This window comes from Oncorhynchus mykiss, chromosome 9 (assembly GCF_013265735.2).
Source record: "Oncorhynchus mykiss isolate Arlee chromosome 9, USDA_OmykA_1.1, whole genome shotgun sequence".
NCBI classification, from domain to species: Eukaryota; Metazoa; Chordata; class Actinopteri; order Salmoniformes; family Salmonidae; genus Oncorhynchus; species Oncorhynchus mykiss.
In genome coordinates, this window is record NC_048573.1 from 44,353,281 (window position 1) to 44,380,008 (window position 26,728).

At 43.3% G+C, this 26,728-nt stretch overlaps 1 protein-coding gene across 3 annotated transcripts in view; it reads right to left on the reverse strand.

Moving 5' to 3' along the window:
* mtor (mechanistic target of rapamycin kinase) overlaps nucleotides 1-26,728 on the reverse strand; it is a 123,475-nt gene that overhangs the window by 19,796 nt on the left and 76,951 nt on the right. For all 3 annotated transcript variants that reach the window (XM_021615845.2, XM_021615843.2, XM_036988105.1), the window contains exons 31-35: nucleotides 24,315-24,415; nucleotides 22,619-22,734; nucleotides 13,538-13,615; nucleotides 12,934-13,041; nucleotides 901-1,026 (exon numbers count right to left, since the gene is read on the reverse strand). In XM_021615845.2, the coding sequence (XP_021471520.1) occupies nucleotides 901-1,026; nucleotides 12,934-13,041; nucleotides 13,538-13,615; nucleotides 22,619-22,734; nucleotides 24,315-24,415 (529 nt within the window). The remainder of the gene's footprint in view (nucleotides 1-900; nucleotides 1,027-12,933; nucleotides 13,042-13,537; nucleotides 13,616-22,618; nucleotides 22,735-24,314; nucleotides 24,416-26,728) is intronic.

A 26,728-nucleotide genomic window follows, 5' to 3' on the forward strand; every position in this document is an offset into this window, starting at 1 on the left:
AGCTGTATCTGAAAGGAAATGCATTAGTTAAAAACAAGCCGATTGCCAAACAAGCTGGTCACTAAACACCACAAATCGTGTATTTTTTGTTGTTGTTGCCATTTATTATTTGTTATTATTAAAATAATAATAATAATTACCCCCTTTTTCTCCCCAATTCCGTGGTATCCAATTGTTAGTCGTTACTATCTTGTCTCATCACTACAACTGCCGTACGGGCTCGGGAGAGACGAAGGTCGAGAGCCATGCGTACTCCGAAACACAACCCAACCAAGCCGCACTGCTTCTTAACACAGCGCGCATCCAACCCAGAAGCCAGGCGAAACAATGTGTCGGAGGAAACACCGTACGCCTAGCGACCTAGTCAGCGTGCACTGCGCCCGGCCCGCCACAGGAGTCGCTAGAGCGCGATGAGACAAGGATATCCCTACCGGCCAAACCCTCCCTAACCCGGACGACGCTAGGCCAATTTGTGCGTCGCCCCATGGACCTCTCGGTCGCGGCCGGCTGCGACAGAGCCTGGGCTCGAACCCAGAGTCTCTGGTGACACAGCTAGCACTGCGATGCAGTGCCTTAGACCACTGCGCCACCCGGGAGGCCCCGTTGTTGCCATTTATGAAAAAGAAATTGACACCCAGATACCGGTGAATGTTCCCTTTGTTTTATTGAGTGCAACGTTTTGTCCAGGTCTTTGTAAGGCCTTTGTAAATGTTACACTTCATAAAACGTGAGCTGAACAACGGAGTGCATCAAATCATGCTTTCATACTACATGTTTTTGCAAGGATAACTGGTTGATGGTGGAGACTAAGCGGTTGAAAAAAAAAAAACCTAACTGACATACCTATTTTGAACCATTTGGCAAATGACCCATTAGCTGTTCCTGTGCTAGTGAACTCACCAGGCGTCCACTCTTGCCACAGAGACTGGCGTACTTGAGCCAGGTCCGCATGTCCTCGTGGGGGTTGATGACCAGTGATCGAACCATTAGGATCCTCTGCCAGTCCTCCACGATCCGCTGGCAACCCTAAAGACGGAGAAACAAAGAGCAATCAATCAATGATATAATTATTATTAATCAATCACATATATTTCAAAAAGCCATTTTTACATCAGCAGTTGTCACAAAGTGCTTTACAGGAGACACAACCACACACAGTGACCAGGTACGGTAGTCTTTCCCCCCCCCCATTCTATTCTCTAGAGCCCCCATACTCAACTGATGGAGCAGATCAGGACCCAAAACTGGGACAATATGGACCACAGGTCCTGACAACAATTTATATATACAGTGGGGCAAAAAAGTATTTAGTCAGCCACCAATTGTGCAAGTTCTCCCACTTAAAAAGATGAGAGAGGCCTGTAATTTTCATCATAGGTACACTTCAACTATGACAGACAAAATGAGAAAAAAAATCCAGAAAATCTCACCGTAGGATTTTTAATGAATTTATTTGCAAATTATGGTGGAAAATAAGTATTTGGTCACCTACAAACAAGCAAGATTTCTGGCTACAATAGTCATTTCCAACATTAACAATGTCTACATTGTATTTCTGATCAATTTGATGTTATTTTAATGGGCAAAAGTTTTTATTTTCTTTCAAAAACAAAGACATTTCTAAATGACCCCAAACCTTTGAACAGTAGTTTATATATATAACCTCAGCAAAAAAATAAACGTCCTCTCACTGTCAACTGCGTTTATTTTCAGCAAACTTAACATGTGTAAATATTTGTATGAACATAAGATTCAACAACTGAGACACAAACTGAACAAGTTCCTCAGACACACACAGAACGAGCAGTATGGCTGGTGGCATTGTCATGCTGGAGGATCAAGTCAGGATGAGCCTGCAGGAAGTGTACCACATGAGGGAGGAGGAAGTCTTCCTTGTAACGCACAGCGTTGAAATTGTCTGCAATGACAACAAGCTCAGTCCGATGATGCTGTGACACACCGCCCCAGACCATGACGGACCCTCCACTTCCAAATCGATCCCGCTCCAGAGTACAGGCCTCGGTGTAACGCTCATTCCTTCAACGATAAATGCGAATCCGACCATCACCCCTGGAGAGACAAAGCCGCGAATCGTCAGTGAAGAGCACTTTTTGCCAGTCCTGTCTGGTCCAGCGACGACTTTGCCAGTAATGTCTGGTGAGGACCTGCCTTACAACAGGCCTACAAGCCCTCAGTCCAGCCTCTCTCAGCCTATTGCGGACAGTCTGAGCACTGATGGAGGGATTGTGCGTTCCTGGTGTAACTCGGGCAGTTGTTGCCATCCTGTACCTGTCCTGCAGGTGTGATGTTCGGATGTACCGATTCTGTGCAGGTGTTGTTACACGTGGTCTGCCACTGTGAGGACGATCAGCTGTCCATCCTGTCTCCCTGTAGCGCTGTCTAAGGCATCTCACAGTACGGACATTGCAATTTATTGCCCTGGCTACATCTGTCGTCCTCATGCCTCCTCGCAGCATGCCAAAGGCACGTTCACGCAGATGAGCAGGGACCCAGGGCATCTTTCTTTTGGTGTTTTTCAGAGTTGGTAGATAGGCCTCTTTAGTGTCCTACGTTTTCATAACTGTGACCTTACTGTCTGTAAGCTATTAGTGTCTTAACAACCGTTCCACAGGTGCATGTTCATTAATTGCATGGGTAACAGTGTTAAAACCCTTTACAACGAAGATCCGTGAAGTTATTTGGCTTTTTATGAATTATCTTTGAAAGACAGGGTCCTGAAAAATGGACATTTCTTTTTTTTGCAGAGTTAAAAATATATAAATATATGTTGGAAGAGCTAGACCTCTTTTTATTTTGTGTTCCCCTTTGTGGTTCTCTCCACATTTATTTTCACTCCCTAACCTAAATTGGTGTGGGTTTTCTTTTCTTTTGATTTGTATGTTATCAGGCAAGTCTAGTGGGCTTCCATGGTGGGTGTTTAGGACCCTACTCAAGTTTTCTTAGCCAGAACCAAGTCAGTAGGCACCCCCATGGATGCTTTTCATACACACACACACACACACAGACACACACACACACAGACACACACACACACACACACACACACACACACAGACACACACACACAAATACATACAAATACACATCAAAATATATTTTCCTTTATTATTTCCCACAAACCCTACCACCCTTCCCCTAATTGGAGTCAACTAATAAACAACAACACTTAGGCTTCTACTTCCAGCATATACACACTAGATACATTTTACGGACACAATCTATTTTTCAATAGTTATATTTTGTTTGTTTTTAGTCCTGGCCATCCTCTAACCTCCACCTTTCCCATCTATTTCTGATGTCCATCCAGCTTTGCCATATATTTTTAACAGTGCTATTTCACAAAAGTTCTGAACCTATACACATTTTATGGACACAGTATGTTTTACATGAGTTATCTTGTTGTTATTAGTCCCACCCTCCAGCTCCATTCAACCCCTCCCATCTATCTCTTAACACCATCCATAGTGGATTTCTATTGGCCATATCTTTTTCAACTGTGCTGCGATGCTTCACAAACGTTTGGAACATTTATATTCTCATAGTTTCTACAGATTGTAAAGGAAAGATAAACATGTTTGCTAAAAGTATTATTATATTATTAATCGATTGACTATGACTTTTCAAATCACCAAGTATTGCTAGCCGCTCTTAAATAGCACCTGTGCCAGCACTGGTGAAACTAACTACTGACTAGCGAGGCGACAGGTGCAACACATCCTGACCAACGAGGATGATTCCAATCAGGGCAAACCACATGCAAACAGAACCAAACTCATGTCAAAAATGAAATAGAGCAAAACCCCAAAACCTATAACAATCTTAAAGAACTTTTTAAGAGGCCCCAGACTTTTATGTCAGGACACATGGTTCTCGTCTCAGGTGGTTGGTTCTCAGTTCACAGAAATGCTTTCCACTTCATTCCAGGGGTGCATCCCGAATGGCACCCAATTCCCTATATAGTGCACAACTTTTGACCAGAAAGGGAATAGGGTGCCATTTAGGACACAGCCCAGGTTGTTTGACGGAGGCGTGTGCGACTCTCTTGACAGATGTGTCAGGTTAGTCGCCAGTAAATCACAGGAGAAGAAGAGCCCGTCAACATTTCACCCTGAGACTCTGGTGCTGCCATTAAACTAGCTCTGTTTTGTCTGCTGGAGCCTCGCAATCCAACTCCCCCACCTCCTCTTCTTTTATGAATGGAAAGAGTGGAACCATCAAGACCTTTCACTACACAAGGACATGAGGAGGGTTTAGGGGTTTATATATTCCCCTGGAATACGTGACAGGCATTAAGGTCTTATGGAGAAGTAAATAATAGCCTTGTTGGTGTCTATGCAACGAATTCAATCACTTTTTGACAACATTTGATTTAAACAAAACTTCCCATACATGTTTGCCCATGGAATAAGTCACTTTTTGGACTGGAATGCCAAAACATTCAGGAGATAAAGGTGCTCAAATTGAACCATTTTGTAGACCCCACCACAGCAGTTTGCCAAAAGAAATGATTGAATTCTTTGGCATGGGTGCCAAGCGTCACACCTGGAGGAAACCTGGCACCATCCCTAAGGTGAAGCATGGTGGTGGCAGCATCATGGTGTGGGAATGTTTTTCAGTAGCAAGGACTGGGAGACTAGTTAGGATCAAGGGAAAGATGAACGGAGCAAAGTACAGGGAGATCCTTGATGAAAACCTGCTCCAAAGCGCTCAGGACCTCAGACTGGGGCGAAGGTTCACCTTCCAACAGGACAACAACCCTAAGCACACAGCCAAGACAACACAGGAATGGCTTCGGGACAAGTCTCAATGTCCTCGAGTGGCCCAGCCAGAGCCCAAACTTGAACCTGATCTAACATCTCTAGAGAGACCTGAAAATGGCTGTGCAGCGACACTCCCCATCCAACCTGACAGAACTTGAGAGAATCTGCAGAGAGGAACAGGAGAAACTCCCCAAATACAGGTGTGCCAAGCTTGTAGTGTCATACCCAAGAAGACTTGAAGCCGTAATCGCTGCTTCAACAAAGTACTGGGTAAAGAGTCTGAATACTAATGTAAATACAATATAATTTTTTTAGCAAACATTTCTAAAATCGAGTTTTTGCTTTGTTATTATAGGGTATTGTGTGTAGATTGATGAGAAAAAAACAATTGAATCCATTTTAGCATGATGGTGTAACAACAAAATGTGGAAAAAGTCAAGGGGTCTGAAAACACTGTATGAACTGCACTGTATGTTGTAGCTTAGACCCTACTTAATCTGAGGCTTTTTTGTGGTGCCCGCCATTGGTTGCGACACATACTCTTGAATACAATGTGGGCATAATTTCAATCATAGAATTTGACCTATTGTAATTTTAACTTCTAATTACTACCACATGCCGGTCCACCCACCATCCAATGTCAAATTAAATGTTCATGTCTATTCTACTATCAACCTTTCGATTATTTCAATAGGTTTCCTATGGAGGTTTGACAGTATAATTAAAACTGATATTGTAACGGTTTTCGTCTGGTGAAGGAGAAGAGGACCACGGTGCAGCGTGGTAAGTGTTCTTCATATTTTTAATTGAACAAACTGAACACTACACAACATAATAACGAAGAGAAAACAAAACAGTTTTGCCAGGTGAACAGACACTAAACAGAAATTAACCACCCATAAACAAGAGTGGGAAAACAGGCTACCTAAGTATGGTTCTCAATCAGAGACAATGATTGACAGCTGAACCATACCAGGCCAAACACATAGAAATACCCAACATAGAACAAAAACATTGAATGCCCACCCCAACTCACGCCCTGACCAACCTAAAATAGAAACATACAAAAGGTCAGGACGTGACAGATATTCCCATTCAAGTTAACATTCTCTGATGCGTGGACCTCCAAACGTCCTTGTGGTATCATTTGAAGGTGAAAATGTAAATGTTATTTCCATTTTAGTCCATTTATCAGCCAAAGCATGACACCCAACCTGTATTCCTTTCCAATGGTATGGTGGGGTATGCAAAATGGTTCAACTTTGAGCACCTTTATCTCTTGAATATTTTGACACTCTCTGAGTGAGCACTTCTACATTGGGCAAATACACTGAACAAAAATATAAACGCAACATGTAATGTGCCATGTTTCAAAGATTCCTGAAGTGTTTCATACGCACAAAAATCGTATTTCTCTCAAATGCTGTGCACAAATTTGTTTACATTCCTGTTAGTGAACTTTTCTCCTTTGCCAAGACAATCCATCCACCTGACAGGTGTGGCACATCAAGAAGCTGATTAAACAGCATGATCATTAGAGGTACACTTTGTGCTGGGGACAATAAAAGGCCACTCTAAAATGTGCAGTGTTGTCGCACAACACAACGCCACAGATGTCTCAAGTTTTGAGGTAGCGTGCAATTGGCATGCTGACTGCAGGAAATTCCACCAGAGTTGTTGCCAGAGAATTAAATGTCAATTTTTCTACCATAAGCCGTAGTTTTAGAGAATTTGGCAGTACGTCCGACCGGGCCCCACAACCGCAGACCACGTGTATGGCCCTGTGTGGGCGAACGGTTTGCTAATGTCAACATTGTAAACAGAGTGCTCCATGGTGGCGCTGAGGGTTATGGTATGGGCAAGCGGAAACTATGGACAACGAACACAATTGCATTTTTATCGATGGCAATATGAATGCACAGAGATACCGTGATGAGGTCCTGAGGCCCATTGTCGTGTCATTCGTCCACCACCATCAGCTCTTATTTCAGCATGATAATGTATGGCCCCATATCACAAGGATCTGTAAATTATTTCTGGAAGCTAAAAATGTCCCAGTTTTTCTATGGCCTGCATACTCACCAGAGATGTCACCCATTGAGCATGTTTGGGATGCTCTAGATCGAGGTGTACGACAGCATGTTCCAGTTCCCGTCAATATCCTGCAATTTCGCTGCATGAGGCAAATGGTGGTCACACCAGGTACTGACTGGTTTTCTGATCCACACCCCTACTTAAAAAAAAGGTATCTTTGACAAACAGATGCATGTTTGTGTGAGTGTGTGAGTGTGAGTGTGAGTGTGAGTGTGAGTGAGAGTGTGAGAGAGAGAGAGAGAGAGAGAGAGAGAGAGAGAGAGAGAGAGAGAGAGAGAGAGAGAGAGAGAGAGAGAGAGATTGAAGGTGTGTGTTGTGTGTGAGTGAGCACACACGTACGTGCCTATCTTGGGTGAAGCCTCCAAATGTCAGGAACACTTGAGCTCACAGAGACAGAGAGAAGAGAAGACAAGAGACCGAGAGAAGAGACAGAAAAGAGACAGACAGACCAGAGAAGAGAGAGACAGACCAGAGGAGAGACAGACCAGAGAAGAGACAGATCAGAGAAGAGACAGACCAGAGAAGAGACAGACCAGAGAAGAGACAGATCAGAGAAGAGACAGACCAGAGAAGAGACAGACCAGAGAAGAGACAGACAGACCAGAGAAGAGACAGACAGACAGACCAGAGAAGAGACAGACCAGAGAAGAGACAGAAGAGACAGACCAGAGAAGAGACAGACCAGAGAAGAGACAGACCAGAGAAGAGACAGACCAGAGAAGAGACAGACCAGAGAAGAGACAGACCAGAGAAGAGACAGACCAGAGAAGAGACAGACCAGAGAAGAGACAGTACAGAGAAGAGACAGTACAGAGAAGAGACAAGAGAAGAGAGACAAGAGAAGAGACAGACCAGAGACAGAAGAGACAGACAAGAGAAGAGACAGAAGAGACAGACCAGAGAAGAGACAGAAGAGACAGACCAGAGAAGAGACAGACCAGAGAAGAGACAGAAGAGACAGACCAGAGAAGAGACAGAAGAGACAGACCTGAGAAGAGAGACAAGAGAAGAGACAGACCAGAGACAGAAGAGACAGACAAGAGAAGAGACAGAAGAGACAGACAAGAGAAGAGACAGACCAGAGAAGAGACAGACCAGAGAAGAGACAGACCAGAGAAGAGACAGACCAGAGAAGAGACAGTACAGAGAAGAGACAGAAGAGACAGACCAGAGAAGAGACAGACCAGAGAAGAGACAGACCAGAGAAGAGAGACAAGAGAAGAGACAGACCAGAGACAGAAGAGACAGACAAGAGGAGACAGAAGAGACAGACAAGAGAAGAGACAGAAGAGACAGACCAGAGAAGAGACAGAAGAGACAGACCAGAGAAGAGACAGAAGAGACAGACCAGAGAAGAGACAGAAGAGACAGACCAGAGAAGAGACAGAAGAGACAGACCAGAGAAGAGAGACAAGAGAAGAGACAGACCAGAGACAGAAGAAACAGACAAGAGAAGAGACAGAAGAGACAGACAAGAGAAGAGACAGAAGAGACAGACCAGAGAAGAGACAGAAGAGACAGACGAGAGAAGAGACAGACCAGAGAAGAGACAGACGAGAGAAGAGACAGACCAGAGAAGAGACAGACCAGAGAAGAGAGACCAGAGAAGAGACAGACCAGAGAAGAGACAGACCAGAGAAGAGACAGAAGAGACAGACCAGAGAAGAGACAGAAAAGACAGACCAGAGAAGAGACAGAAGAGACAGACAAGAGAAGAGACAGACAAGAGAAGAGACAGAAGAGACAGACCAGAGAAGAGACAGACCAGAGAAGAGACAGACCAGAGAAGAGACAGAAGAGACAGACCAGAGAAGAGACAGACCAGAGAAGAGACAGGAGAGCGAGACAGAGAGACACGACAAAAGATAACAGGAAAAGGAAGAGAAGAGAGAGAGAAATAGATTCAGTGCACTGTAACTGCATTCAGTGCACTGTAACTCACCACACCTACTTTTAGGTTTTCAATCTGGCGTTCAGTCTGAGCGTGTACCAACCCGACAGTGGCCTGAAGAGACCTCCAAAGATTGTTTTGATTCCCAATTAGAGTCGGTGGTAATGGATTTAACTACACACACAGCACATGGTTCCAGTTCATTTTTTGTTTGGGTAATTTTCTGGATAGACTGGTGTTCGTATTGAGTTGCACAGTCTTGGCCGGCGACTTCATTTTCCTTCAGAGCGTTGGTTTTGTGGCCTCTAATTTGGTCTTTTATCTGTACAGGATATAACTCTAGTTATCAATAAAAAAAATGATAATCATTGTAATCAAAATCCGCCTGTCAGGAAGCATATGCTTGGAACAGGTTTGACAAGGATTACAATTGAAATAAGGAAAGTTAAGGATGCTGCCCAAATAGTTGTAATTCCTCAAGTTCAAACTCTCGGTAAATTAACAACTCAATAAGGCAATACAATACAATAACTGTGTTACCTCAATACCAACAACAATTGTTTCAACTGCACAGGAGTCGAGCGGTAGTGCATCTGACTCAGGCCCACATGGTGCCAGGACAATAATCTCTCCCTCAAAATCAGCAAGACGCCATGCATCGAAAGGTGCTGATCGTGGACTACAGGAAACAGCAGGGGGAGCATACCCCCATCCACACCGAAGGGGCTGTAGTGGAGTTGGTGGAGAGCTTCAAGTTCCCGGTGTCCACATCACTGAGGACGTAACGTGGTCCACACACACCAGCACAGTCCTGAAGATGGCACAGCAGCGTCATTTCTCGCTCAGGAGGCTGAAGAAATTTGGCATGGGCCCTCTGATCCTCCAGAAGTTCTATAACTGCACCATTGAGAGCATCTTGACTGGCTGCATCATCGCCTGGTATGGCAACCTGCACCACCCTCAACCGCAAGGGGTGGTGCAGACGACCCACTACATTACTGGGACCGAGCTCCCTGCCATCCAGGACCTTTATACCAGGCCCAGAAAATTGACAAAGACTTCAGCTACCCAAGCCATGGCATGTTCTCTGTGCTACTGTCAGGCAAGTGGTACTGAGTATCAGGTCTCGGACCGAAAGTCTCCCAGACAGCTTCTATCCCAAAGCAATTAGACTGTTGAGTAGCTAATCAATGGCCACCGGACTATCTTACCTGTATAGACTACACAATACAAACTCGGCAAAAAAAGAAATGTCCTCTCACTGTCAACTACGTTTATTTTGAGCAAACTTAACATGTGTAAATATTTGTATGAACACATAACAAGATTCATGTGACTAACATAAATGGAATTATGTGTCCCTGAATGAAGGGGGGGGGGGGGGGGGGGAGTCAAATCTAAAGTAACAGTCCATGTCTGGTGTGGCCACCAGCTGCATTAAGTACGGCAGTGCATCTCCTCCTCATGGACTGCACCAGATTTGTATTATTGACTGTACTTTTGTTTATCCCCTGTGTAACTCTGTTATTTGTGTCGCACTGCTTTGCTTTATCTTGGCCAGGTCGCAGTTGTAAATGAGAACTTGTTCTCAACTGGCCTACATGGTTAAATAAAATGTGAAATTAGTCATTAAAAAAATATTATTTGTTTAAAATTGCAGTTCTTGCTGTGAGATGTTACCCCACTCTTCCACCAAGGCATCTGCAACTTCCCAGACATTTCTGGAGGGAATGGCCCTAGCCCTCACCCTCTGATTCAACAGGACCCAGACGTGCTCAATGGGATTGAGATCAAGGCTCTTCGCTGGCCATAGCAGAACACTGACATACCTGTCTTGCAGGAAATCACACACAGAACGAGCAGTATGGCTGGTGGCATTGTCATGCTGGAGGGTCATGTCAGGATGAGCCTGCAGGAAGGGTACCACATGAGGGAGGAGGATGTCTTTCCTTGTAACGCACAGCGTTTAGATTGACAACAAGCTCAGTCCGATGATGCTGTGACACACCGCCCTAGACCATGACGAACCCTCCACTTCCAAATCGATCCCGCTCCATAGTACAGGCATCGATGTAACGATCATTCCTTCGACGATAAACGCGAATCACCCCTGGTGAGACAAAACCGTAACTCGTCAGTGAAGAGCACTTTTTGCCAGTCCTGTCTGGTCCAGCGACGGTGGGTTTGTGTCCATAGGCAATGTTATTGCCGGTGCTGTCAGGTGAGGACCTGCCTTACAACAGGCCTACCAGTCCAGCCTCTCTCAGCCTATTGCGGACAGTCTGAACACTGATGGAGTGATTGTGCGTTCCTGGTGCAACTCGGGCAGTTGTTGTTGCCATCCTGTACCTGTCCCGCAGGTGTGATGTTCGGATGTACCGATCCTGTGCAGGTGTTGTTACACGTGGTCTGCCACTGCGAGGACGATCAGCTGTCCGTCCTGTCTCTCTGTAGCGCGTCTCACAGTACGGACATTGCAATTTATTGCCCTGGCCACATCTGCAGTCCTCATGCCTCCTTGCAGCATGCCTAAGGCACGTTCACGCAGATGAGCAGGGAACCCTGGGCATCTTTCTTTTGGTGTTTTTCAGAGTCGGTAGAAAGGGCTCTTTAGTGTCCTAAGTTTTCATAACTGTGACCTTAATTGCCTACCGTCTGTAAGCTGTTAGTGTCTTAACGACCGTTCCACAGGTGCATGTTAAATCATTGTTTATGGATAATTGAACAAGCATGGGAAACAGTGTTTAAACCCTCTTCAAGGAAGATCTGAAGTTATTTGAATTTTTATGAATTATCTTTGAAAGACAGGGTCCTGAAAAGGGTCCGTTTCTTATTTTTGCTGAGTTTATACAAAAGTATGTGGACACACCTTCAAATGAGTGGATTCGGCTATTTCAGCCACACCCATTGCTGACTGGTGTAGACATTTTTAAACACAGCCATGCAATCTCCATAGACAAACATTGACAGTAGAATAGCCTTACTGAAAAGTTCAGTGACATTCAATGTGGCACCATCATAGGATGCCATCTTTCCAACAAATCAGTCCGTCAAATTTCTGCCCTGCTACAGCTGCCCTGGTCAACTGTAAGTGCTGTTATTGTGATTTGGAAACGTCTAGTAGGAGCAACTACAGCTCAGCCGCGAAGTGGTAGACCACACAAGCTCACAGAATGGGACAGGCAAGGGCTGAAGCGTGTACTTTTGGGATGAATTGGAACGCAGACTGCGAGCCAGGTCTAATCGCCCGACATCAGTGCCTGACCTCACTAATGCTCTTTCGGCTGAATGGAATCAAGTCCCTGCAGCAATGTTCCAACATCTAGTGGAAAGCCTTCCCAGAAGAGTGGAGGCTGTTATAGCAGCAAAGGAGGGAGCAATTCCATATTAATGCCCATGATTTCTGAACGAGATGTTTTATTTATCTAACTGCATCGTTGCGAAAGAGCTTTCAAGTAAGCATTTCACTGTAAAGCCTACACCATTTGTAGTGGGCTCATGCGATGCGAAAACGTTCCTCAAAGTCTAGCCTATAGGAATGTTGGGCCAACAAGATCAAATCCCTGAGCCGACAAGGTAAAAATCTGTCTTTCTGCCCTTCAGCAAGGCAGTTAACCCCCAACAACAACTGCTCTCCGGACGTCGATGATGTGTATGTCGATTAAGGCAGCCTCTGCTTCAAAAGGGTTGGGTTAAATGCGGAAGACACATTTCGGTTGAATGCATTCAGTTGTGCGACTGACTAGGTATATCCCCTTTCATTTGACTTCATATACCAGTGTCCTAGTTTGTCCAGATGTTTGCAGGGGGCAGGTAATATCAAGTGAACAGGAAACGCATGTCAAACTCTTCAAGACGTATGGAACAATGGAACATTATTCAAACTGAAGTGGTCTCCTATGCACTGTCATCCCTCAAGTTTATGTTAAAGGTGTGTGTATCATCCATTCCAATCACGTATATCCTTTTCCACATGCTCCCTTAACCACCCTCTCGTCTGTGTGTGTGTGTGTGTGTGTGTGTGTGTGTGTGTGTGTGTACGTATGAATGCATATATTTTTTTGTCTTTGAATGTGTTTGTACCGTGTGTGCGTGTGCCCATGTGTATATTTGTTTGTTTGTGTGTGTATATGAGTGTGTGTGTCAGCGCCCCCCTCAAGTGTGTACCTGTAGCCTTTCCCACCAGGTGTCTCGGATGATGTCCCTCCTCTCCGGGACCAGCTTGTACTGGATGACCTCTTCCAGCTCCGACAGCATCTGACACGACACCATGGCCTGCACAACAACAGCAACACTCAATCACTGTACAGCACCCCCTCCTCTGGTAGCACTTCCTTTCAAGGCACTACATAAGGACAACATTACTCATCCATAAGCTGCTCATATTTAATGGAGAACCACAGGTTGGTATGAGGTGATACAGGAACATGAATGCTGTCATAATGGCAGTTTGAGTAAGTATTACTTATTGCATTTGAGTGTATATGTAGTACTTTTCCCACCAGGTGCTCAAAGTGTAATTACAGTAAATACATTGTTTCCAGTAAATGCATAATTGTAGAGCTACCTGACTAAACAAACGTTTACTTTAGTCTTTTATCTGTATGTGGTGGAATATTACAAATATTACCAAGATTTATTACCGGCAGTTAAAATGGATGCAAATTGACCATAAAGTTGTATGGGCAAATGTTCCTGTGAAACATAATACTGATAATAATAATTTGGTCAGTGCTTATATTTGTCCTCATTAGTAGAGTGATGTTCTTACCCCATATGCTCTGCTGTAACTCTCTCCAGCCATGGCTGTCAGCTCCGCATCCAATAGATCTCTGGCCTTGTCGATACACTGGAATAACACACACGTTTGTACACACGCACACAAACACACACAAAAATGACTTTTTGGTTACCAACTGGGAAATGGAGAGCTTCATACAGAAAGCAAAGTAAAGTCACAGACAGTATTAAACTTAAAGCAAATAAAAGTGAAGGATCAATCGGTGAGGTTGATAGGTGAACATATGTCATCCACATGTCTGCTTCTCAGTCTCTCTCTCTTTCCCTCTCCATCACTCCCACCTTACAGTAAGAATAAGGAGTCAAATGGGACCATGTCCTTAGTAAAGACAAGGGACTTGAACTCAGAACATCCCGTGAGGGTTAGGGTTAACCATCCCCAAATGGCACCCTATTCCCTTCATGGTGCACTACTTGTGAGCAGAGCCTCATGTACAGCATATAGAAAATAGGATGCAATTTGAGCTTCAGATGTAGAATAAACTCGAGTTCCCCAAATCACTCCAACCCATACTTGTGTCAACTCTGGGCACTTCTACCCAGACAAAAACAATGGGTTTGGACTTAACCCAATTCATACAACAACCAGCCTCTTAGGGGTGGGCGGTATACCGTGTTTTACTATATACATTGGCATTTATGCACGGACTGGTTTGGGTTTTTACTTTACCTTCTATAATGGTATTTGAATGTTTGGTTTGTTAAATGTGATACGCCGTGTGTAATGTCCAATTTTACTCCGCTACTTGAGTCATCCCTTTCCGCGCCGCTTTCCACACAGACCTAGTCCCACCTCGTCACTCAAGGAGCACATTTGTTGTTGCTTGACCACTAGACACTTTCGTTCAGTCTGCATGCTCAATGCAGCACATGCAAAAATGTTGATGACAACGATGTTGTTTCCACTTTTATCATAATATAAATCCACAAGCGTTCTATAATTACAATATTAGTTTGTGTTTCTTACAGCTGCAAACAGCTTGTTTGTATTTTCTTAAGTTAAGCTAAATGGTTTTAGCCTCTAATGCTAATCGCTAGTTAGCTAGCTGGCTGGCTAGCGAAACTAGCTAATAAAATTACTGAGTCAGTACTAGCTAGCTTATACAGCGTGATACCAGTATGGTGGAGGCTTAAATCAGCATGATGTTTGTGCAACAGTGACCGTCTTCTAAATCAAAGAGGAATAGGAGAAGCATGAATATGTTGGCTATATGAATAAAGATTTAATGTAGCCAAAGATTATAGGTTCCCCTGGGGAAACACTGACCACCACTTTGATTCCTACCCTGTCAAAATAACTCGTCCATGGCATTTTCATTCGTTGTCATGTCAAACACTATTCAAAGTGCCCACTATTATTTATATTCTAACTGTGGAATTATAATAAACATTCTATTTCCATGATTCCAAAAGTTCACCCAAGTGTTTTAATCAACATTTGGTTAAAAAATAAGTATATTTGCTAACATCTTGGCAGTGTGGAAATTATCTCAAATGAGTGCAGGAAATGCAGAAATTGATGGAAGTGCAGGAAATTATTTTAGGTTGAAGTTAAATTGAACAGTATAAAACAATTCGAATGGAGAAAGACCCATTGAAATAATGTGTAATATATGTGTTGACACCCTATGTTCACGCACTACTCATAAAGCAAATTTAGAACTTTCATTAATAAAAATCATACACCAGTGAGTCATGGAATAGTACATCAGTGAGTCATGGAATAGCACACCAGTGAGTCATGGAATAGTACATCAGTGAGTCATGGAATAGCACACCAGTGAGTCATGGAATAGTACACCAGTGAGTCATGGAATAGTACACCAGTGAGTCATGGAATAGTACACCAGTGAGTCATGGAATAGTACACCAGTGAGTCCTGGAATAGTACACCAGTGAGTCATGGAATAGCACACCAGTGAGTCCTGGAATAGTACACCAGTGAGTCCTGGAATAGTACACCAGTGAGTCCTGGAATAGTACACCAGTGAGTCCTGGAATAGTACACCCTATTTTGCCTTGTCAACACAGACACATAGAGTTACTTTGATTACGCCAGCCACCCGGCTTGTTAACACAAAATGAAGCAATTATGGGCAGTCAAATGAACTGCTGAGGACTTGCACTCTAACAGTTATGTAATAGTCGTTGCCAAATCTCATTACTCTTCCACAAAGCATCCCTGCTACGTTTTGACTTGGTATTAAGTGGACATACAAAACATTCAGTGAGAGAGGGAGAGAGAGTAAGAGAAATAGAGAGAGCTGTATCAAACGAGTGACAAAGAAAACAAAGAGATCTTTTTGGAAGGCTGTATTCTGTATACAGTCATTACCCAGGGCTAGAGACAGATGAGGGAGGACAAGAGGCTTTTCCAACACAGCTGTTGCAGCATGCCTAGAAGCAATTATGATTTTTTTTTTTTGGGGGGGGGGGGTTTATTGCGTGCCAAAATGCCTGACAGGCATGCACAACATAGAGGTGGATGGATGGGCCCCTGAGATCAGGCCACAATGAGACTGGTTATTTAGCGACTTGAGTCAGCAATTAGTAATTTTACCTTAGCCAGTGGTATTCAAAGTCCTTTTTAGATATAGACAGTACCAGTCAAAAGTTTAGACACACCTACTCATTCAAGGGTTTTTCTTTATTTTTACTATTTTCTACATTGTAGAATAACAGTTGAGACATCAAAACTATGAAATAACATATGGAATCTTGTAGTAACCAAAAGTGTTAAACATAACTAAATATATTTTACATTTGAGATTCTTCAAAGTAGCCACCCTTGATGACAGCTTTGCATACTCTTAGCATTAATAAGCAAAGAGAAACTAAGGTCCATTATTACTTTAAGACATGAAGGTCAGTCAATACAGAACATTTCAAGAACTTTGAAAGTTTCGTCAAGTGCAGTCGCAAAAATCATCAAGCTCTATGATGAAACTGGCTCTCATGAGGACCGCCACAGGAAAGGAAGACCCAGAGTTACCTCTGCTGCAGAGGATACGTTCATTAGAGTTACCAGCCTCAGAAATTGCAGCCCAAATAAATGCAGTAACAGACACATGTCAACATCAACTGTTCTGAGGAGACTGCGTGAATCAGTCCTTCGTGGTCGAATCGCTGCAAAGAAACCACTCAAGGAGGCGCCAGGGTAGCCTAGTGGTTAGAGTGTTGGACTAGTAACCGAAAGGTTGCAAGTTCAAATCACTGAGCTGACAAGTTACGAATCTGTCGTTCTGCCCCTGAACAGGCAGTTAACCCACTGTTCCTAGGCCTTTGGTCTGATGCGTCCACATTTGAGATTTTTTTTGTGAGACGCAGAGAAGGTGAACGGATGATCTCCACGTGTGGTTCCCAATGTACTTTGCTGGTGACACTGTCAGTGATTTATTTAGAATTCAAGGCACACTTAACCTGCATTCTGCAGTGATATGCCATCCTATTGGTTTGCGCTTAGTGGGACTATCATTTGTTTTTCAACAGGACAATGACCCTCCAGGCTGTAAGGGCTACTTGGCCAAGGAGAGTGACGGTGCATCCGATAACCTGGCCTCAACAATCACCCGACAACCCAGCTGAGATGGTTTGAGATGAGTTGGACCGCAGAGTGAAGGGAAAGCAGCCAACAAGAGCTCAGCATATGTGGGAACTCCTTCAAGACTGTTGGAAAAGCATTCCAGGTGAAGCTGGTTGAGAGAATACCAAGCGTGTGCAAAGCTGTCATCAAGGCATAGGGTGGCTACTTCGAAGAATCTCAAATATAAAATATACTTTAATTTGTCTAACACTTTTTTGGTTACTACATGATTCCATATGTGTTATTTCATAGTTTTGATGTCTTTACTATTATTACTACTAAAGAAAAACCCTGGAATGTGTCCAAACTTTAGACCTGTACAGTATACAGTCGTGGCCAAAAGTTTTGAGAATGACACAAATATTAATTTCCAAAGTCTGCTGCCTCAGTATGTATGATGGCAATTTGCATATACTTAAGAATTTTATGAAGAGTGATCAGATGAATTGCAATGAATTGCAAAGTCCCTCTTTATCATACAAATGAACTGAATCCCCCAAAAACATTTCCACTGCATTTCAGCCCTGCCACAAAAGGACCAGCTGACATCATGTCAGTGATTCTCTCGTTAACACAGGTGTGAGTGTTGACGAGGACAAGGCTGGAGATCACTCTGTCATGCTGTTTGAGTTTGAATAACAGACTGGAAGCTTCAAAAGGAGGGTGGTGCTTTGAATTATTGTTCTTCCTCTGTCAACCATGGTTACCTGCCAGGAAACACGTGCCGTCATCATTGCTTTGCAGAAAAAGGGCTTCACAGGCAAGGATATTGCTGCCAGTAAGATTGCACCAAAATCAACCATTTACTGGATCATCAAGAACTTCAAGGAGAGAGGTTCAATTGTTGTGAAGAAGGATTCAGGGCGCCCAAGAAAGTCCAGCAAGCGCCAGGCAGTCTCCTAAAGTTGATTCAGCTGCGGGATCGGGGCACCACCAGTACAGAGCTTGCTCAGGAATGGTAGCAGGCAGGTGTGAGTGCATCTGCACGCACAGTGAGGCGAAGACTTTTGGAGGATGGCCTGGTGTCAAGAAGGGCAGCAAATAAGCCACTTCTCTCCAGGAAAAACAGGGACAGACTGATATTCTGCAAAAGGTACAGGGATTGGACTGCTGAGGACTGGGGTAAAGTCATTTTCTCTGACCAATCCCCTTTCCGATTGTTTGGGGCATCCAAAAAAAAGCTTGTCCGGAGAAGACAAGGTGAGCGCTGCCATCAGTCCTGTCTCATGCCAACAGTAAAGCATCCTGAGACCATTCATGTGTGGGGTTGCATCTCAGCCAAGGGAGTGGGCTCACTCACAATTCTGCCTAAGAACATAGCCATGAATAAAGAATGGTACCAACACATCCTCCAAGAGCAACTTCTCCCAACCATCCAGGAACAGTTTGGTGACGAACAATGCCTTTTCCAGCATGACGGAGCACCTTGCCATAAGGAAAAAGTGATAACTAAGTGGCTCGGGGAACAAAACATCGATATTTTGGGTCCATGGCCAGGAAACTCCTCAGACCTTAATCCCATTGAGAACTTGTGGTCAATCCTCAAGAGGAGGGTGGACAAACAAAAACCCACAAATTCTGACATACTCCAAGCATTGATTATGCAAGAATGGGCTGCCATCAGTCAGGATGTGGCCCAGAAGTTAACTGACCGCATGCCAGGGCGAATTGCAGAGGTCTTGAAAAAGAAGGGTCAACAGTGCAAATATTGACTCTCTGCATCAACTTCACGTAATTGTCAATAAAAGCCTTAGACACGTATGAAATGCTTGTAATTATACTTCAGTATTCCATAGTACCATCTGACAAAAATATCTAAAGACACTGAAGCAGCAAACTTTGTGAAAATTTATATTTGTGTCATTCTCAAAACTTTTGGCCACGACTGTATATAAAAAATGAAGAACAAAAATGATTGCATGGGATAATATACAAATGTGTTTGTGAAAGATAATTTGAGATTTTTTTTTTTTTTTTTTTACATTTGTTTATTAGTTTCTTTTCATTTTGAGAAGAGATCAACATTTAATGAATTGGTTATTTGTTGATCTAAAAATCTATATTGACCAATTTGAAGGTTTGGTCATTAGATTTGGGGTGGGGTTGTAAGAAATGATTGCCAAAAAAATGGGGTCCCCAGAAATTCTAGCGGGAAAAGATTGGGTCCCCGTTGAAAAAGTTTGAATACCGCTGCCTTAGACGTACTGTAATTTTAATGGTAGTGTGGCTATAGCATTGTATTCTGGAAAAACAGCTAGGGCCCGTGCCATGACAAATCAACAGGACCTGTTTTATCGATCATACGAAAGCCAGAAGACGAGGACAAGGAAAACCATTGTTTTAAGAGGAGTGCACCAGGCGGTTTCCAAATCATGTGACTTTCGGCGATATGGTCTGTGGTACACTCTACATGACCAAAAGTATGTGGACACCTGCTTGACAAACATCTAATTCCAAAATCCTGGGCATTAATATGGAGTTGGTTCCCCCTTGGCTGCTATAAAAGCCTCCACTCTTCTCGGAGGGCTTTCCAATAGATGTTGGAACATTGCTGCGGGGACTTGCTTCCATTCAGCCACAAGAGAATTAGTGAGGTTGGGCGATTAGGCCTGGCTTTGCAGTCGGCGTTCCAATTCATGCAAAAGGTGTTCGATGTGGATGAGGTCAGGGCTCTGTGCAGGCCAGTCAAGTTCTTCCACACTGATCTCAACAAATAATTTCTGTATGGACCTCGCTTTGTGCACAGGGGCTTTGTCATGCCGAAACAGGAAAGGGTCTTCCTCAAACTGTTACCACAATGTTGGAAGCACAGAAATGTCTAGAATGTCATTGAATGTAAACCACTCTGAAAGGACACCAATAATAAGAAGAGACTTGTTTGGGCCAAGAAACACGAGCAATGGACATTACACCGGTGGAAATATGTCCTTTGGTCTGATGAGTCCAAATTTGAGATTTTTGGTTCCAACCGCAGAGTCTTTGTGAGACGCAGAGTAGGTGAACGGATGATCTCCACCTGACGTTGCTTCCAGAGGCAGTTAGGAACTCGGTAGTGAGTGTTGCAACCGAGGACAGGCAATTTTTTACTCGCTATGCGCTTCAGCACTCTGCAGATCCGTACTGTGTGCTTGTGTGGCCTACCACTTCGCGGCTGAGCAGCTATTGCTTCTAGACGTTTCCACTTCACAGTAACAGCCCTTACAGTTGAGCCTGCAGCTCTAGCAACCTATGACGGTGCCACATTGAAAGTCACTAAGCTCCTCAATAAGGCCATTCTGGTGCCAATGTTTATCTCTGGAGATTGCATGGCTGTGTGCTCAATTTTATTCACTTGTCAGCAACGGGTGTGGCTGAAATAGCCGAATCCACTAATATGAAGGGTGTCCACATACTTTTGTATATATCATGGCTATATTGGCGCTGTAAATGGTCGTTGTTAGGGAAAGCAATATTGTTGTGTCTAACGGGAACACTGTAGGAACAGACAAATAATTTCCGCTGATTTACAACATTGACGTATAACTTCTCAGGCAGATGCATGCTCTCAACCTCCCAGTACACATCACTACTACCCGAAAGAAAGTCGCAAAGTACAACCGTCTGTAATCGAAAGACTTAAGAGCAAGGATTACCAAGCATATCCGGAAGACAACTGAGCTCATGTTGACATTTAGGCTTTAACCCTTTCCCCATCTGGTTTTCATTCAGCCTCATTCAATGAGAACAGGCTCATCGTCAGATAATCACCCTTTTCCCTTTTCAGTGGCAGGAAACCTATTGGTCACACCTGGAGTTAATCAGAATTAGATGGGAGACAAAGGATCGGGGGGCACGCAGGCGTGAGTGTCTCTGGGTAAAAGAGTGACTGGCAGGATGGGTCTACAGAGGTAGGAGGAACACAGGTGTGCACCGATGTCAGCGGTCGATCCAGACCATCCACTGTCATCTAGCCTGGATGGATCGACCCCCAGAGACCATGAGCTCATTGCAGACTCCATCGCTCATCCCACAAGGAAGCTCATCTTATGGGACAGACTTTGTTGATACCTTACTTCTTTATTTTGCTGCACGGTTTAAGTTACGATGATTTACGATTGGGAGTTACCTAATGATTCCACACCAAGGAAGTGCCACATGTTAAAATAAAAAGCTGTTGGATGTTTTATTCCTTCAGTTTAAGGAAGAATTGAACAAATGGAATTCTTGTTGGAGCATTTGTGTGGTCATTGTTACATGTATAGTGAACAAAAATGTAAACGCAACACGTAAAGTGTTGGTCCCATGTTTCATGCAATTAAATAAAAGATGTCGGAAATGTTCCATATTCACGAAAAACGTATTTCTCTCAAATTTGTTTACATCCCTGTTCATTTCTCCTTTGCCAAGATAATTAAACAGGTGCACCTTGTGCTGGGGACAATAAAAAGCCACTCTAAAATGTGAAGTTTTGAAACACAACACGATGCCACAGATGTCTCAAGTTTTGAGGGATGGGCAATTGGCATGCTGACTGCTGGAATGTCCACCAGAGCTGTTGCCAGAGACTTGAATGTTAATTTCTCTACCATAAGCTGCATCCAACGTCGTTTTAGAGTATTTGGCAGTACGTCCAACCGGCCTCACAACCGCAGACCACGTGTATGGCGTCGTGTGGGCAGCCCCATGTCGCAAGGATCTGTACACAATTCCTGGAAGCTGAAAATGTCCCAGTTCTTCCATGGCCTGCATACTCACCAGACATGCTCACCATTGAGCATGTTTGGGATGTTCTGGATTGATGTGTACAACAACATTTTCCAGTTCCTGCCATATCCAGCAACTTTGCACAGCCACTGAAGAGGAGTGGGACAACATTCCAAAGGCCACAATCAACAACCTGATCAACTCTATGCGAAGGAGATGTGTCGCGCTGCATGAGGCAAATGGTGGTCACACCGGATACTGAATGGTTTTCTGATCCACGTCCCTAACCATTTTTTTTTCTTACAGTATCTGTGACCAACAGATGCATATCTGTATTCCCAGCCATGTGAAATCCATAGATAAGGACCTAATTAATTTACTTTAATCGACTGACTTCCTTATATGAACTGTTACTCAGTAAAATCTTTGAAATTAATGCATTTATATTTTTGTTCAGTATATTTTGTACGTTAATGGAAAAGGTTGTACATTTTTTTTTATACATTTTCACACCTTGCTATGAAATCTGCAAAATTGCCTGGCCAGCATCATTTAGGAAAATGTAAAACCTACATGAAAAACTATTGACCTGTTGGGTAATCCTGGGTTCGCATATGCCAAGTATGTCTTTCACTTACTATTACCCCCACGTAAAGCAATGTTGCCTCTATTGACTTCAATTAAAAAATATTGGCTTTTGATCACTTTCATGTTACTTTGCCAAGCATTTTAATAACTTTCTTTGCACCCTGTCTAGGGGAAACAATGGATGCTGATGTCTCTCACCTGCTGAGCCAATGAGAAGAGGTCCTGATGCAGAGCGAGCACGGCCCTGTAGAAGGCTCCATCGTGTGTGTCCCTGGGGATCATACATGTATACTCCTCCATGCTGTCCCAGTGGCCTGCACACACACACACACAATGTGGATTTCGACTCGTCGTTACCACATATGCGATGTACAAATTGACTCGCATAGACGATGAAGGAGCATCATGCTCTCTCCCTCCGTGTAAAGACATTTGACTGCAACCACAGCGTAAAAACACACACACACACACACACACACACACACACACAGTGTGGTTGTACCCCCACCACATGAAAGCCCAATGTTGTGTAATATAAAAATGTCTGTTTCCTCAAAACATTAATAAAAAGTCTGAACCCAGGGTTCAATTATAGCGACTTATTTATAAGTCCTAATATCAGCCAGATATGTAATGAATCAAGAAAAACCATACATCATAATTATTATTATTTAAGGCTGTAATATGTAACTTATTGGGCGACCCCGACCAAATTCACAGACATTTGAGTTATAGATATGTAATTCTAATTGAAAGTAAGTCTAAGAAGCGGCAGATCTGTTCTATGTGCACTATTTCTATGCTTCCCGTACTTAAGTTTCATTTTTGCGTCTTTTACTTTTGGGTTTGGTACACCACAGCTGATAACATTATTCAAACAGCTGAAAACGCTATTTATTTGTTATGGAAAATATATTTCACAGCGGTATAGATGGTAAAATGATTCTCTACACTAAACTTGCTTGTTTTGTCACAAATTGAAATTAGGCGAACTATTCGAATTTTAGCAACCAGGAAATTAATACTTATTTTTCCTCAGAGTGCAGTCAGTGTTATGGGGTGCATGGGGGCCAGTGGCTGAGTACTGTGTTGGGATACGGATCAGGTTCTAATGTAATGAAGCCATATGCTTCCTGGGCTCCATAAACAGTATGCGTGGTCTTGATCAGAAAATAAGACTGGTGTAAGCTGAGGTATTTTTCTCCACCATAGAACATTATGATATGGTTACTTATGTGTGGATGCATTCCCATCTGGATGGTCGAGCTGTCGCTGTTATCATTACGGCTTGGCTTCAGTTCCAGCCAGTCAAAGAAAATGGAAGCCCGCTTCCTGTATAGCACTCCCAGAAGAGCTCTGTGGCAGAGGTTTGGCAAACAACATTGCATTCTGAAATGTGTCCACTGTTCTTATGTACCAATTGCTTTTTGAATGTACAGGCATCTGCATATTAAATGATGTCAATTTGTTGCTGGTCATTTGCACAATAAATGCTCTTTAGTATTTCAATACTCTAACCGGTCTCACCATTTACTGCATCTTATATCTGCTGTGTGGTTGTCACTGTTTTTAATGTTGTTTTTATAGTTGTAACCCTGACTTCACTACACAATTGGGACAATAACACTATTGATTGATTTGCTAGCTGTATTGAATTTCATCAATTACATTATTGTGACTTCAGTATATCAAATACAGGAAAATACAATCTGTACATGGTACCTTCATACACCGTTATCTATAAAATGGGTCTGCTTTGGTCAAACCATTTTATAATAGGTTTGTAATAGTTATTGGATTGAATTATTAATGTAGTCATAAAGCAATATGATTGCTATAGTAATTTGAAGCATTTTGTAACAAGGCTGATGCAGGGTTGAGTGAGAGCTCTTACCTAGACCCCAGGCTGCAGCGGCTGCCATCCGTGCCATCTTGGCCTGCGTATCCTCAGTGACCAGAGTCCACTCCTCACAGCACTGCTGGTGCAACTGGCCCCTGTGCAATGAAAATCATTTAAAAAAATAGTGAATTCTTTGCTACATATTTTTGTTTGTGGACCCACTATATTTTTGGCGACTGAACCCTGATACGCACACACGCAAACACGCTTTAGGCAAAGTTTAGTGACAAAACATTTTAGAGGCCATCCTCTTGGCGACAGACACAAAATGTTGCTAATTTCCTGCAATTGTACACATTTTGTCATGGTGCTGAGAGAAAATGTGACATTTTAAAGCAAATTTCCTGCAATTCCAGGAAAAGTTAGGCCATTTTTATATAATGTATAACATAATGTATAACATAATCAATGCCATAACACTTTTGGAATTTTAGATTCTAGATATGGTGGTTGTTCGTTCTCAAAGATGTTCTTATTAAAAAATATATAGCTCCATTATCTTTTCTGTATACTTTATATCTGGTTTTAGTGGATTCATTTTTAGTGGATCCGATTTTGGGTTATTGTATTTTTACTTATTTTTGGAAGTGGCGGCAACGATTTAGCAGCGGCGGCCCGTCGCTACTAAATTAATATAGGGGAAACACTGAAAGACAAGACTCGGCTAAGTGTCAAATGAAATGTAATCTTTACACTAGAATGTTTCCATTTTCCGCCACCAAACCCCATTTGATTTATTCATTGACCAGTAAAGCCCGCGGGACTGGCACGGAATGAAAAGAGAAGGGGACAGAGCGTAATAATGGATGCTCAGCTTCACTGAGAACTTGGCTGAGTCTACTTTTTTTTATTCCCTGGTAAACATGATCCAGCCAGCCTGTGACCACAGTCCTGATCATATCAGATATCACTGTCAACTAACTAATACTAAATGTTCTCTTCGATTGGAACTCAACCGGGACAAAACGTACAACCAGTACTGCGTGTGACCGCGTGTCTTCACCCTGCTCCATATGGGTGGAACCCTCAGCGCAGGCGCACGTTTGCAGGGGGAAGAACATTGGATGAGTGTGGCAACAGATTAGATGGGGTGAGTCAGACAGGTTTGTGTCTGGTAGATATGAAGTGTTTCCCAGCATAATGCATAATAATTAGAACACCACAAAGCCCCAGTGTGCTACAGCCCTGCGTGTCTCACGTAGCATAACGCGCCGTGGTCAAGGGCATAACGGAAAGTGCTACGGCTATCGGATGACTCAGCAGCCAGTCACTCAACTCAATGGAGGTAAATTCCACCTGAAATTAATCTAAACATAAATAGAGGGAAATTGAAGACAGACATTATTTCTTGGTACTTTGTTTTGGTATAGAGCGGAGTGTGAGCACAAATGCCTGAACATTCATTTAGTCTGTGGTAACCTTGCCAAACAGTAAAGGAACATGGAAATAGAATAAAACTAGCAAAAAGCATGAATTGATGCCCACCCAAAAAAGCTGCAGAGGTGCTGACTAACGGTATAGTAAACTTATGAAAAATAAAGAACGTTGCACACTCTACTCCCAATGATGGATAATACACCAACAGTGCCTTCTTCAGGGTTTACCTTTAAAAATAAAAAATGGAATAAACACTAAACACTGTATTGAGACAGACAGTCAGGCTATGCTTTGCATTGAATAGGCAATTGTGATCATCTTAAAAGTAGGTTGGAGCCCTTTTGGGTAACTTATTTACTTTGAATGAGCTGATGACGCGGACGCTACTCTACAGGACTGTTTTGCTAGTGCAGACTGGAATATGTTCCAGGATTCATCCAATGGCATTGAGGAGTATACCACCTCAGTCATCGGCTTCATCAATAAGTGCATCGACGACGACGTCCCCACAGTGACCGTACGTACATATCCCAACCAAAAGCCATGGAGCTAAAAGCTGCCGGTTTCAGGGAGCGGGACACTAATCCAGACGCTTATAAGAAATCCAGCTATGCCCTCAGAAGACCAATCAAACAAGCAAAGCATCAATACAGGATTAAAATTGAATTCTACTACACCGGCTCTGACGCTCGTCGGATGTGGCAGGGCTTGAAAACTATTACGGACTACAAAGGGAAACACAGATGCGAGCTGCCCAGTGACGCAAGCCAACCAGACGAGCTGAATGCCTTTAATGCTCACAGATCCTCAAAAAGTTCTACAGCCGCACCATCGAGAGCATCCTGACCGGTTGCATCACCGCCTGGTATAGCAACTGCTCGGCATCTGACCTTAAGGTGATACAGAGGGAAGCACATACGGCCCAGTACATCACTGGGGCCAAGCTTCCTGCCATCCAGGACCTATATAATAGGCGGTGTCAGAGGAAAACCCATAAAATCATCAGAGACTTCAGTCACCCAAGTCATAGA